Source organism: Leptopilina heterotoma, unplaced genomic scaffold (genome assembly GCF_015476425.1).
Source record: "Leptopilina heterotoma isolate Lh14 unplaced genomic scaffold, ASM1547642v1 Lhet_120, whole genome shotgun sequence".
Taxonomy (NCBI): Eukaryota; Metazoa; Arthropoda; class Insecta; order Hymenoptera; family Figitidae; genus Leptopilina; species Leptopilina heterotoma.
The window spans coordinates 995,394-1,011,065 of NW_025110838.1; the positions used below are offsets into that span (position 1 = coordinate 995,394).

General features: G+C 24.2%; 1 protein-coding gene across 6 annotated transcripts in view; it reads right to left on the reverse strand.

Moving 5' to 3' along the window:
- Window positions 1-15,672, reverse strand: part of LOC122510450 (protein tincar) — a 91,441-nt gene that overhangs the window by 11,014 nt on the left and 64,755 nt on the right. For all 6 annotated transcript variants that reach the window (XM_043625149.1, XM_043625132.1, XM_043625123.1 and 3 more), the window contains exons 6-9: window positions 9,613-10,251; window positions 7,036-7,229; window positions 6,038-6,234; window positions 2,422-2,924 (exon numbers count right to left, since the gene is read on the reverse strand). In XM_043625149.1, the coding sequence (XP_043481084.1) occupies window positions 2,422-2,924; window positions 6,038-6,234; window positions 7,036-7,229; window positions 9,613-10,251 (1,533 nt within the window). The remainder of the gene's footprint in view (window positions 1-2,421; window positions 2,925-6,037; window positions 6,235-7,035; window positions 7,230-9,612; window positions 10,252-15,672) is intronic.

The window sequence follows — 15,672 nt, forward strand, 5'->3', positions numbered from 1 at the left end:
GAAACTAAATTTAAAAATGTTTTTTTAGGTTTTGTCTAACTAAAACTTGACCATTACTACTGAAACTAAATGTAAAAATGTTTCTCAGATTTTGTCTGACTAAAAATTGATCATTACTACTGAAATTAAGTTTAAAAAATTCAGGGTTGCCACGCAACCTAGAAAACCTTTAAATGTCAGAGAATTTTCTAAACCTTAAAAAAAACCTGGAAAAGTCAGGGAATATTTATCGGAATCCTAAAAAATTATTGTTTTCTAAAGTTATTGTGTTTACTCTTGAAATCCAATTTTTCTTAAATATTTCAAAATTAATTTCATTTTTAAAAGAGTTGCGTTTACAATTTTTCTTCGCAATACTTCAATTTTCCAAAAGAATTTCATTATTAAACAAAATTTGAATAAAATTCTAAGCAAAAATTCAATTATTTTCATTAATAATAAAAATTTTACAGATATTCTATTATTTACCATTTCGTTAAAAATTTATTTGCAATAATTAAATTATTTTCAGAAATAATCAAATTTTTTAAAAAGATTCAATTGTTTTCATAAATAATAAAAAACTTTATAGTTTTTCAATTATTTTCATAAATAATAAAACTCATTGCAGAATTTCGATTATTTTTAATACAATTTTAATGGAATTTCCCGAAAAATGTAATTATTCTTAAAAAATTTATTAAAATTCATCAAAGAAATTCAATTATTTTCAAACATTTTAATAGAACTCTTGGCAAAATTTTAATTATTTTTAAAAACATTTCTCAATTCAATCAAATTTTTTACAGAGATTCAATTATTTTTAATACAATTTCAATCTAATTTCTCGAAAAATGAAATACTGCTTAAAAATATTATTTAAATTCGTCAAAAGAATTTTAATTATCTATTTAAAAATTTGTTTATAAAATTCTTTTTGAGAGTTCAATTTTAAAAATCATTCAATTCTTCAATAAATTATTTATTTTTGTATTTAAATTATTGCATTCTCGTAGAATTTTCTAATAAAAATTAATTTTAAATACGAATTTCAGTTAAAATTTTAGATAATAATTAAATATTAAATTTTCTAAATTTGAATTAGTAAAATTTTTTTCTAAATTGAATTAATGAAAGTATTATAGCGTCAATTTTTAGAAATAATTGAATTTTGAAAAGATTTCAAATTATAATCTTTGAAAATTGTTTTGAAATTTTGAATTTTCCATTAGTTTTAAACGAAAATTGGGTAGATTTAATTTTTTTTTAAAAGTGTATCGGAACTTTTTTTTAAGTTATTTAAAGTTTTTATTTTCTAATATATATTTTATTGAAGAATTTTCAAATAATTGATGAAATTTTGTAAAATTGAATAGTAAAAAAAGGGATTTGAAAATTTTTAAAGAAATTTTTCAAAAATTATTAAAAATAATTAATTTAATGAAGAATTTCAGTTAAAAATTCTAGAAAACAATAATTGAATTAAAGTGATGAAAGTAATTTTGAATAAATTACAGTAACAATATTCCTATCATATAAAATTATGATTTTATCAGTCGATCATTTTTAATTATTTATAAAACATGAAGACATCGATTGCTCCGAGTCGAAGACTCGGAGTGATTGATTTCTTCATGTTTTATAATATTTTTTTATAAGTTGTTTAATTTCAAGAAGGTTTTACTTTGAAATTTTTAAAAATCTTAATTCTTATAAAAAAATTATAATTATTAATTATTCAATTTTGTAAAATATAGTTTCAAAAACCTGGAAAAATTTCGTTTTTTAACCTAGAAAACCTGGAAAAATCAGGGAACTTGAAGTAAGCAAAAGCGTGGCAACCCTGAAAATGTTTTTGTAGGTTTTGTCTGACTAAAAATTTACCATTACTACTGAAACTAAATTAAAAAATGTTTTTTAAAGTTTTGTCTGACTAAAAATTGACCATTACTACTGAAACTAAATTTAAAAATATTTTTTAGGTTTTGTCTGACTAAAAATTGACCATTACTACTGAAACTAAATTAAAAAATGTTTTTTAAAGTTTTGTCTGACTAAAAATTGACCATTACTACTGAAACTAAATTTAAAAATATTTTTTAGGTTTTGTTTGACTAAAAATTGACCATTACTACTGAAACTAAATTTAAAAATATTTTTCAGATTGTGTCTGACTAAAAGTTGACCATTACTACTGAAATTAAGTTTAAAAATGTTTTTGTAGGTTTTTTCTGACTAAAAATTGACCATTACTACTGAAAAGTAAGTCGAATAAGTTTTACAAAATCTGTATGATAAAAATTACTTTTTACTACTGAATCATTAATATTAACTCAGTTTCATTTAAAGTAAAAAGAACCACAAAAATCTAATTAAACAAAAACTAAATTACACACAAAAAGAGAAAAAAAGCTGCAATAAAAGAAAAATTAAGAAAATTACCTTGACCCCGAGCTTTTCGTTCCATTGCAGCTTTCTGTATAACACTCATAATTGCCTTTTTCGGCGAAGTGTCGGCAATGGTATAAGTTCGACCATTACCAACCACCAATAATGGAGCAGTTGTACCATCCTCCTCGTCTCTCGCCGAAAGTAGATCAACATCCGTTACCAATTTAACGGATCGCGCCGATCTAACCGTTGCCCGACCAACTGTAACGCGTAATTTAAAAATCCACTTTTGCTTAATTATTAAAAAAATCCACAATATTAACCACAGGAAGAGATGAAGAACAGTACTAATTATGCAAACTAACACTGCACCATCTAAACTACCACGATACACAACAACAAAGTCCGATAGCAGTGGAGCACTGCAAAATGCAATCGCAAGAAAGACGCAGAGCGCTGCACAATGTGTTATATAGCCCCAGCCATTTCCATAACGTCCCTCCTTTAATATAATCACTCGTCTCTCTCGTTCCTGATTCAAGAACGCCATAAATCTGTGGGGAAAAAATTCCAAAATATTTTAATAAATATTTTAATATTATATAATAATTGTAAGTAAATTATAATTATAAATTATAAATGTAAATTATAAATAACAAATTTTGCCTTTCTGCCTGACTTTATTCATCTTTTACTACTGTTACTAGACTTAAAATACATATTTATTCTCTTGTCTGACTTAAATTATGTTTTACTACTGTTACTAGATTTAAAGAAACATTTATTCACTTGTCCGACTTAAATTATGTTTTACTACTGTTACTAGATTTAAAAAAACATATTTATTCATTTGTCTGACTTAAATTACGTTTTACTACTGACACTAGATTTAAAATACAATTTTTAACACACTTTGACTTTTACTACTAATATTAAAGTACAATTAAATTTTTATCCCTTTGTCTGATTAATATTGTCCCTTACTACTGAAATTAAAGGTTGAAATACATCTTTAACAGTTTGTCTGACTAAAGTTGTACTTAACTACTCAAAAGTATTCACTTTAAAATTACAATAATTTGAAAAATTAAAATGTTCCGTTTTGTCTGACTAAAATCGTTTTTACTACTGAAATAAAGATTTTAGAAATGTTTTAAATTTTTCTCTGAATAGAATTGACGCTTACTACTGAAAATTATTTTAAACCTATATTCTGTTGACAAAAAATTGATTTTCCTACCTTTCACTACCATTAGAAAAATTAGAAAAATTTATGTCTGACTAAAATTTTGTTTTACTACTGAAACTAGGTTTAGAACACATTTTTACGTCTTGTCTGGCTAAAATCAATATTTACTACTGAAATTTAAATTAAAAATTAGGTTTTTACCTTTTTGTCTAACGAAAATTGACCTTTACTACTGAAAATATAATAAGCAGCATTCAAACTAAAAATTTGTATAACTAAAAATGAAGCTTTATTGCTGAAACTAGAATTCCTTTGTCTGACTTAAATTATGTTTTACTACTGCTACTAGATTTACAATCCATATTTATTTCCTTGTCTGATTTAACTTATGTTTTACTACTGCCACTAGATTAAAAAAAACATATTTATTCATGTCTGACTAAAATTGACCTCTACTACTTTAAATTTCAATTAAATCGTAATATTATCTTAATTTTTTGCTTCTGGGGGCACATTGTCAGGGTTGGACCCCCAATATTTTTTAAATACAAACACTAGCATCAACAATTATTTTGAAAAAAAGTTTAAAGGTGGTCCAACCCTGACTATGTCTTTCTATTGCTACCAAATTAAAAATATTTATTTCATTGTCTGACTTAAAATTGACCTCTACTACTTAAATTTCAGTCTAGACGGTAATATCACTCAAATCTTTTGCTTATATAATAAAAAATAAAACTTATTAAGAGGACAATTCATGTTTATAGTAAAAGTGCTTCTTCTCTTTTTTGTTCATCTCCACTCTTTGGTTTGGATATTTTCTATAAGGTCTCAAGAGTGCAACTTACACATAAGCTGCTTTCGGAAGAAAGCGGTTTATGAGCTGTTATATCAAGAAAATTGCAATGTTGGATAGAGAGTGGGGGGAGGGTGGTGGATGGAAGGTCTCGTAACGAAGGAAGACAGCCACCAAGAAATTGAATTCTCCAAGATCTTACGAGACTTGGGTAAGATCTGAAATTAGCAAGTTAAAACGAAAACGTTTTCTAGTATATTCATCGTCTTTGACGACCTTTCAACCGTTTATATAGTTTCTTTCCCTTTATAATCAACTGTATATATATATATATATATATATATATATAGTAGGAGAAATGCACGTGAGAACGACAGAAAAAGGAGAAGAAAATAAAAACAGAATTTTATATTAAATGCAAACGATCAGAAGTTTAAAGTTTTGCAAAAATTATTATATATTCAAGAGATTCATTAATCAGATTCTATACTTCAAGTTATATTAATTAAGTTTCAACTTTTAGCAATCTTTCTGCTTCGTAGATTGGAAGAAATTAAAACTTTATTTTAATGGAAAATAGTTATTCGTAATTGATTTTTTTTTGTAAAAATTTTTAAAAATTACATTAATTAGAAAAAATTAAATAAAATATTAAAAGTTTTAAAGAACATTAAATAAAATATTGAAAATTTTAGAGAAAATTAAATAAAATATTAAAAATTTTATATAATAAATTTTTTTTTAAATAAAGTAAAAATAACAAAATTTATTTTTGTTGTAATTATCAATTTTTTAATTATTCACTAGCTTCGTCTGAATAAAAAGTTTTTTACTACTTATATTTTCGTATTGGAATATTTACAAGAATTGAGAAACATTTTGTTCTATTAAAATTGACCCTTACTACTGAAACTAAATTTTAAAAGGTTTTTTGGTTTGTGTGACTAAAAATTGACCTTTACTACTGAAACTACATTTAAAAATGTTTTTTTAGGTTTTGTCTGACTAAAAATTGACAACTACTACTGAAACTGAATGTGAAAATGTTTTTCAAGTTTTTTCTGACTAAACATTGACCATTACTACTGAAATTAAGTTTAAAAATATTTTTTTACGGTTTATCTGACTAAATATTGACCATTACTACTGAATAATACCAATAATACTAAATAATACTAAAGAAATGTTTTTTTATGTGTTATCTGACTAAAAATTGACCATTACTACTGAAAGTAAATGTGAAAATGTTTTTATATGTTTTGTCTGACGAAAAGCTGACCGGCACTACTGGAATTAAATTTAAAAATGTTTTTTAAGTTTTGTCTGACTAAAAATTGATCATTACTACTGAAAATTAAGTCGAACAAGATTTACTAAATCTCTATGATAGAAATGATTTTTTATTATACAGAATCCAAGTCTGACCTGAAACTACTTGTACTACTGAATTAAAAAATTTAATAAACATTAAGTCTGGCCTAAATTTACTTATACTACTGTATTCGAAATTTCAACATTTTTTCCACAATAAAATTATTTTCTTTCAAAAAATAAATAAATAAAATTACAAGAAAAGAGAAACAATAAATGAAATTGTTTTCTTTCGAATAAAGTAAAAAAGTAAAAAAACAAAAAAGTATACAAAAAAGGGAAAAAATAAGAGTAATTTTTTTTCTGTTTACCTTCCGTGGGCGTAGAGATACATCACCATACTGGAGCAAAGTACCAATAGAGATGAGAGTGCAAAAAGTCCTAGGGTCGCGTGAGGATTTAGGAGAAAAAACGAGTGACCAAAAAGTTTGGAAATCGTTGTTGTGGCAGTTGAAATGGCTCGATGTCGAAGGTAAGGTAATACCTTCAGTGGTCCGACCACCTGAACCTAAAAACAAAAACAAAGGATTTATTTTCTTTTTTGTGTGAGAAAGATTTAAAAGAAAAAATTTGTAATCAAATAAACAAGGTAGCTATAAGGGGAGCAAAATACTGACGTAAAATCGTCATTGCTCTTGATGTGAGCCTCTTTCGTGTCTATCTCTATATATATATCTATGTGTAATTAAAGTTCAAGTGAAATTTACGACCAATTACGAAAAGTTACAAGCTTCAGAGGCATGGCCATTCTCCTGCCATTTCGAATTTACGTCAATGAGGTCCTAGAGAAATTGTTCTTTTAGTAGTTTACATTTTACGTCTTTCAATTTTACAAAAAAAATCGAAAAACACTTTTTCTTCTTTTATTCTTAAAATTTAGAAAAAAATTTTAGTTTCCCTTTTTATATTTAAAAAAAATTAGTAGAATTTTGATATTTTAATAAAAAACAGAGTTTACTAAATTTGAATTTCCCGCCATTTTAGTAGTTCAATGACGCCTCCTACAGATGGCAAAAAAAATTTGTCTCTTATTAACGAGAATTAAAATTCAAAGAAAAATTTTTTGAAAAAAGTTAAAAAAGACCATAAAAATTTATTAAAACAAAAAAAATTACAAAAAAAATCGTATATGGAAAAATTAGGATTCTATATTAAAAAGAAAAAAAAAATCTTAAAAAACTAAGAATTGTAGTAAAATGGAATTAACAATACATAATGAGAAGAAGAAAGAAATGTAAATAACTTCATGGAAATTTCAAGATAAATGATTGAAAAATAAGATAAAAAAAATAATAGAATTGAAATTTACCTTGTAAAGGACGGACATTCCTGTAAAAGCCAATAAGCTCTGGGCGGAGTTCACAACTAGCTGTAGACTGAAAATGGTGCCAAGCGCTTTGTTACAGGACCAGAAGACAGCTGGATATCTCACTGAGTAAACGCCAAGAGCCATCGCGTAATTCAAATATTCCAGGGTAATTGTAATATTTCCATAACCCTCGTCTGAAGAACAAGATTTAGCAAATTTAAATTTTCTCAATTCAGAAAACAAAATGAAAATTCATTTCTCTTAATATTTCCTTGTCCCGACGAACAAGGGATTTTGATTGTTGTCTTTTTTTGACAAAAGATGAAGAAAACTGGTAAAGATTTACCTACCATTTTATTATATTCTTTAAATCTATTTTTTACAATTTAAATGAAAATATAGAAAAATTTAAAGAAATAAATAAAAATACAGAAAATTAAATCTTACTTGTGAGAGAATTTTCATGACCTCTAGGCGAAAGTTAATAGAATTAATTTGGCGCGAAATTTAAATTAATAATGAAACAAGAAATCGAACTTTAGTAAAAAAAAATTCGTTATAGAAGTTTTCTAAAAATAAAACTTATTAAACTAATTTATAATGAATAATTTACAATAATTTAACAATTTAATTCATAAAAAAGAATTTTTTTTAAATCAATTATTGTTAGAGGAAAAATATGTGAATCTTTTTCTTGCTATTAAATTAGAAAAAGTAAAAAAGTTAAACAAAAAAAAAAAAAAAAATAGAAATAATAAAAAGTAGAAAACTAGAAAATTTATTTTCAATAGAAAAATTTGTTTTGTTTGTAAGAGAATTTTTATTCCCTCTAGGTGTAAGTTTAGAGAATTAAATTGGTGCGAATTTCAAATTAATAATAACAAAAAGTCGAATTAAAATAAAAATATTCTTTACGTAAGTTTTTAAAAATAAAACTTATTTAATTAATTCTAATAAATAATGAATGTCAACTTAATAATTTAATTACTAATAAAAACTAAATTAAAATTATTAGTAAATAATAATAGATTTAAAAAAAGAGAAAAATAAATACGATGTTATTATTTTATTAATTTTATTAAAAATTTTTAAAATCTTAATTAAATTTATTTGAAGATTTTCTTTGAAATTTTTCTTTTGAAATGTCTTTGAATTTTTTTAAAATAATGGAGTTTTTTTAATAATTTTAATTAAAAGTTTTATAAGCCAAATTGAATTTTATAGAGAAGAATTTCATTTAAATTGTATTAAAAATAATTGAATTCCTGAGAAGAATTTTATTATCTATTCATAAAAATAATTTAATTCTTGCGAAAAATTTAACAATTTATAAAAATAATTCAATTGTTCCGAACAATTTATTAAAATTTTAGGAAATAAATTAATTTTATATAAATATTTGAAAATAATTAAATTCTTTTGAGGAATTCTATTAAAATTGTTTTGAAAAGAATTGAATATCTGCAAAGAATTTTACTATTTATAAAAATAATCAAAATGATTGAGGAGAATTTATTAAAATTTTAGAAAAAATTGAATTGTTTTGAAGAATTTTATAGAAATATGTGAAAATAATTAAATTATTTTGACAAATTCAATTAAAGTTGTTTCAAAAATTAATTAAATTCTTTTAATTTTTATGACGAATACATTTAAAAATTGCATTGCAAGGAATTTAATTTTGAGATATAATTTTTTAAAAATATTTTCAAAATAAATAAATTATTTTTAGAGAATTTTAAATTCTTGTTGAAATTGAATTTTATGGAAATTTTTGAAAATAATTAAATTCTTTCGTGCAATTTTATTTAAATTGGATTAAAAATAATTTAATTTTAGCAAAGAATTTTAGTATTTATTAAAAATAGTTGAATTGTTTGGAAGAATTTATTAAAATTTAGAAAATAATTGATTTTTATGGCAATATTTGAAAATATTTAAATTTTGCTGAGGAATTCAATTAAAATTGTTTTGAAAATAATTGAATTCCTGCATAAAATTTTAATATTTATAAAAATAATTGAATTCTTTTAAAGAATGTTAAATATAAAAATAATTGAATTCTTGCGAAGCATTATATTAAAATTTTTGAAAATATAAACAATAGTAATTAATTTTGTACTTAATAAGTGAATTTTTTAAATTTTCATAATAAAATTATTTTAAAACTTATATTTAAAAATAAAAAATTTTGTAATATGCATAACAATAATAAATGGAATAATATGTTAAGAGAAATAACTATAAATAAATAATTAAATAAATAAATAGCATACATAAATAACTATAAATAAATAGCAAATAAAATTTGCTAGTTGAAAATAAACTGAAAGAAATAACAAAGAAAAGTTAATTGTTAAATAGTGATTAATTTCTTTTTCTTAGAGAAGTAATTTTTTTCTATTTCCAACCCTGGGGGAATAATGGCCCAATATTGGTACCATTTCCTCAAAGAATTTTCCACTCTTCCCCGAATTGTATTTTAAAAAGCAAAATAGAAAATAAAATAGAATATAAAATACAGTTTTGGTAAAAAATAAAAAAATATTAAATATTCCCTTCGGGAAAATATCTTACTAGGATTAAATTCCAAATTCAAATGCTCCGGATGATCCAAATCCGACAAACTATTGAACGTCAATGGAAGACTCTGTCCAGTCATATTTCCCCCGTGAAAATTCCTCCCTCCCATTTTGCTCCCCTGCTTCTTAGCACGATTTTTCATCGAATTACTTCTAGCAATAATTCTCTGTGTCGGTTTTCTCGTTGTGCTCGACGTCATTGTCGTCACTGGCACTTTTGACGGAAATTTCGAACCAAACGTGGTTGTCATCTCTCCATCATTATCGCCAAATTTTCTCGACGATCCTTCAACATTTGTTGTTGTTGTCGTCGTCGTCGTCGTTAATGTACTACTTCGATCAGTAGTTAAATTAATAATTCTATCACCAATCGATGTCGACGTCCAGTGTGGCAGTAAAAATGTCGTTTGCTTCGTATTTTCTTCCACTTCATCATTAAACGAGTCCCATGTACTCTCGTGAAATGTCGATGAACTATTTTCACGATCCTCATTGGAATTTCGAAATGGTGTCGACGTCACGTAAGGCTGCGGCGTTATCTGACTCATATTATTTGGTGGATTCATAAAGCCAAGTAATACCAATCGATCGTGATGAATCATCACCCAATCGAGGTCCGTCCTCCATATCGCTTCTGCAACAATAAAAAAATAGTCGAAACTTTAAAATCAAATTGAAATTTATTAATTTTTCAATTTTTAAAATTTTAGTTTTAATTCTATTTAGATTTAATTTTATTTAGTTTCAATTTAATTGAATTTTCAGTTTTTTTAGCAATCATTATTTTTATAGAACAAAACAATTTTAATTGTCTGCATTTCAAAAAATGCAGACAATTAAAATTGTTTTCTTCTATAAAAATTTGAGGCGAGAAATATCCACGAATTGTGCGACGATCTGTAAAGAAATACACTCAATTTCGTCAATATTAAAATTTTTTGTTTCTCACAGAAAAAAAAATGTTTTTAATATTAAAATTATGAAAATATTTCTTTGATTAGAAATAATCGTTAAAATTTTAATTTATTTCTAATTTCTTGTTAATTTAATTTTGTTATTAGTAAATAAATAAAGAAAAAGAAATAAAAAAGCTAATAAAGTTGTCCTTTTATTTAAATTGTACCATTTTGTATCAACTAATGTAAATTGAGAATAAATAAAGTAACAAATGGAAAAGAAAGAAAAGAATAGAAAAAGAAAAAAGAATAAAATTTTGTTTTTTTATTTAAATTGTATAATTTTATATAAACTCGAGCAAATTGAGGATAAATTGTATAAAGAGTGAAAGAAAAAAAGTGAGAGAGAGAGAGAGAGAGAAAGAGATGGAGGGCAAAAAAAGGATCTGTTTTTATAGCTATAGGTGAAACAAGACTGATGTAATGTATTTTCTCTCCAACGGACCGGTTTCATTAAATGTTTACTTGTCGGTTCCCTTTTCGAATAGATCCTTTGGAAAGGATGAAGCTTCGTCCACTTGAAATACCCTTGGGATGTAAGGATGAAAGCGAGCGAAGAAAGTCACCACGATCAGAAATTCTGATTCGCTTTTTCTCTTTCCCTTCCTCTCTCTCTCTCTTTCTCTTTCTCTTCATTTTACCTTACTCAACATTTTTTTCATTAAATTTTCCTCTCATCTCTCTTTTGCCCTTTCAAAGTGCGCCCAAATCACTTCAAATTTAATTTTCACCGATTTTAATTGACAACAAAAATAAATTTTTATTTTTAGATCAAAAAATTTTAAGTTACCTTTAATTTCTTGTTTATTTAATTTTTTTATTGAATTATTAATAAATTTGTTTAAAACTATTTCGAAAAACAATTTTTTTCATTGCTAGTTATACTCCCTTGGACTTCATCTCAATAGCGAGAGAATTTTCATGCCCTCTAGGCGGATGTTCGGAGAATTAAATTAGCGCCAATTTTGAATTTCTAATAAAACTAGAAAAAGAATTGAAATAAAAATTGACGAAAAATAAATTTTATTATTATTCAATTAAAAAAATGAAAAATAAGAAAGTAGAAAATACGAAAATAGAATAATAAGAAAATAGAAAGATATTACATAGAAAAATAAAAAAATGACAGAAATAAGAAATAGAAAGATAAAAAAATTGAAAAATTATCAAAAGGAGAAATAGAAAAAGTAATAAATACAAAAATAAAAAGATAGAGAAAGGGACAAAGAGAAGAATAAAAAAAATCGAAAAATAAACAAATAGATAAAATATAAATAAATAAAAATGATTAAAAAATGAAAGAGAAATGAAATACAGAAGAAGGGACAAAAAGAAAAATTAAAAGAAAAAAAAAGAAAAAACATTAAAAAATGAAAAAAGAATAAAAAATAAATAAAGGGACAAATAGAAAAATAAAGAAATAGAAAAATAAATAAGTAGAAAATAATAATCAAGCTGAAAAATAAAAAGTAAAGAGAATTAAAAAATTAAGAATGAAAAAATAAATAAATGTCCAATAAATTAAATATCAAATAAAATAAATAATAAAAAGAGTAAAATAATAATAATAAAAAACAGAATGGTTCATTAAATCGACAGAAATAAGCAAATGGAAAGGAAAATCGTTATTTGAATTTGATTTAATGTTGCTATTAAAATAAGTCCTGATTTTATGTACACTTTGCATAGAGAATATAACATATATATCAATGGAGTCATAAAGCTTATAACTGGCTCGTTATGTGTATGAATATTTTCCCCTCTCTAAATCAGAATTTATTTACTCTCCCAAATCCATTGTTCGCTATAAATGTTTATATCCACCTTGTTGTTATAATAACGTTGTTTCTATAATCTCCTGAAAAATTTTATTATTCACATAAAAAATTTTTTTCAGGAAAAACAGTAATTAAAAATTTTTATTCTTCTAATATCGAAACATTTAAATTTACATATACTGTGAAAATAATATTTTTCTCTTAAAAATTGCGTTAAAATTAATAATTAAAAGAAGACTTTAAAAAAAAACTTTTTTAAATTATTAAATAATACCTGATAATAAATAAATTTAAAAAATAGAGAAAAATTTCTTTAAAAAAATGCAAAAGAAAGGAAAAAATTAAGAAAACAAGTTTTCGTTTAAAAAGAGGAAAATTTGGATTTCCTTCCACGTTTTTCTATTTGCAAAAATATCAAATACATAAGAAGATTTTGCGCTTATTTCTGAGGAAGTTCTTCTGGTTTTCTTTTTCTTTTCTGTGGGTTATGGAAAGAGAGGGAGAAAGGTTGGAATTCGTATTTTTCTTTGAGACTTAAGAATCCTCCTCGTACAGGTCATGAAACGTATAAACGTCAAAGAGATCTTGCTACTTTCGCTCTTGCTGTAAGACTAAAAGAAATGTCTTTTTCATGAAGAAAAGAAATTTACCCCAAAAAAGAAGCAAGAATAAAAAAAAAATACATTAAGTAGGCTCATCATTGTCCTCGTTAGCACATAAATTTTTTTCATCCCAAACTTTGGGGAAAAAAATTTTATTTTCATAAGAATAGAAAAAAAGGTTTAGAATATTTTTTACCTGATTCAATTTACCCAGAATATTGTTATTTTTCCCTCAAAAAAAGAATAAGGAAAGAAAGATAAAAGAAAATAAGAAAAATAAAAGAAATAAAAGATATAAAATAAATGTATAAATGTAAAAAATTTACAAATAATAAAAAATTATTACTTGTAAATATTTTTCTTAAGTAATAAATACTAAAAGTATATTTTTCATTGAAATTTCCTGCAAGAAAAAAAATATGAACCAAAAAGTAAAAAAATTAGTTATGAAATTAGGTCAAATTAAATACTTTTGTTCGTTCCTTTTTGAGTTTTTTTTTAAAAAGGTTCTTCTGTCACAGGGAGCAACGATATATAGTGTTTATAATTATATAGCAGCGGTTAGTACAGTTTTGTAATCACCAGTTCTCTGTAGTATTAAAAACCCTTAAGGTCACAGGAAAAAAAAAGAAGAAACACACTGAAAATGTCTAGAAAAAAAATATATCCCAGCTTTGAGGCAAATTACACCTTGTGCTACTTCACTTGCCTCGCAGCTATGTATTAAATCGAAAACTGGTTTCCACCGACCACAAAATTTCCATCCACGAAGAAATAAAAAAAAAATCACTGAAATATTGTATTTAATTGTATCGCTATTATTTGTATTTATATTTTAAAATAAATCTTTAAATAATATACCGGAGATTAATTTATAATAAAATAATAAAAATAAGTTTATAAGTAAAACAATAATAATAATTACCAATAACAGTTTTAATTTATTATCTTTATTTATTTTACTTCAATCCTTTTTTTATTCTTTTTTTCTATTCAATTTGAAAAAATATAAAAAATAATAAAAACAATTGTTTAATTGTTGTAAACAATTAAATTATTTACAACATAGAATTTAAATTAATCTTATTTGTGAGAGAATTTTCATGCCCTCTAGGCGGAAATTTACAGAATTAATTTGGCGCCAATTTCAAATTTTGAATAACATGAAAAAATAAATCAACAGAATAGTAATAAATAGTAAATTAGTAATATTAGTAATAGTAATATTAGTAAATTATTTAAACAATAAATAGTAATAATATCAGTAGTAAAAATATTAATTCTAAAAATAATGCAAAAAAAAACTGAAAAAAATGTATATTTTGAAGTAAATTAGCAAAATAACTGTAAAAATTATAAAGAAGAGAAAAAAATATCGAATTTTGTAATCTCGATTTTTTTCAAACCCAGTGATGGCTGTCATCACTATCTCTCCCCTCATTCCACACAAGTCTGACTGAAATTACTCATACTACTTAAAATATTGCATCCTGATAATTTTTCCCCCATATTTTTTCCACCGTAAAGAGAAAAAAAAATTATTCTCTTTCAAAAATAAAAATTTTTATCTAGCCAAATAATCTTTTTCCTAATCGAAAATATTATACGATTAGCATAATTATTATATTGTAACTTTTTTTCGCTATTTTTTTATTTTCTCTATTTTTTTCAGAAAAATTAGAAATTAAAAACCAAATTTAAAAAAATGAAGGGAAAAAATCTTTTTGCTTCTCTTTTCGAATTAAAATAATATCAGAATATTTTTTTTTACATGAAACTTTGTTCATTGAGATTGCAATTTAGAAGTTTTTGGTCAATATAATAGTTGAGGCATTGTCCCGACATTTTCTGCATAATTATCCCAACACCTGGCCCTTCATTCGTGGTTAGAAGGTGGTTTCGACTTTGGCTGGCCTATTAATTACAAACCGGATCTCCCTTCGAGACACGCCCCTTTGCAGAAGTCTCTACGATCTTCGTTATATACGTATAAATTTTACAAGGAGTTAGTGTACCTTAAAATCACCACGCGACTACACTTTATCACCTTTTATTCCTAAATAAAAAAGACATGAAAAAGAAAAAAAAAGAAAGAAAAAAAATTCCACTGGAACAGATAAATTTACACCTGTGTCAGGTGTATTCGTCAATTTTTATCCACAACTTTAATGATGCGTTATGGCATATGTTATTAGAAACCTTTCCTTCTTAATTTGCAAGAAATAAAAAGAAATTCCCGCATGTAATTTATTTTTTAGTTTTATCGTTATTACTTTATTCCCTTCGGTATATTTCCTTCTTCGTAACAAAATTCTTTAATCTTTCTTTGCTCTTGAAAAATTGTTTTATACAATCTTTTTTTTAATTATCATTCTTTTTCTTATTAGTTTATTTTTTAAAAATATGAATATTTATTTCTCTGTTATTTTTTTTTTTTTTTTTGTAAAATGATCTTGAAAAAATACTTTCGTATTTTAATATTAATTAGCGAAATGTTTACAAATATCTAACAAAAATTTTAATGTCAAATTCGAAAATAGAATCTATTCTCGAATTTGACAGTAAAATATTTCTAGTGACAGTAGTGAAATTTTTTTTTTATCAAATTATATTCTATTTGTCCAGGACATTTTTTCTTTTGCTTTTTTTTCAAGTTTTGACACGAATATATTTTGAGAATTTGTACCAAGTAATATAGAGAATGCGACACAAAAGATCA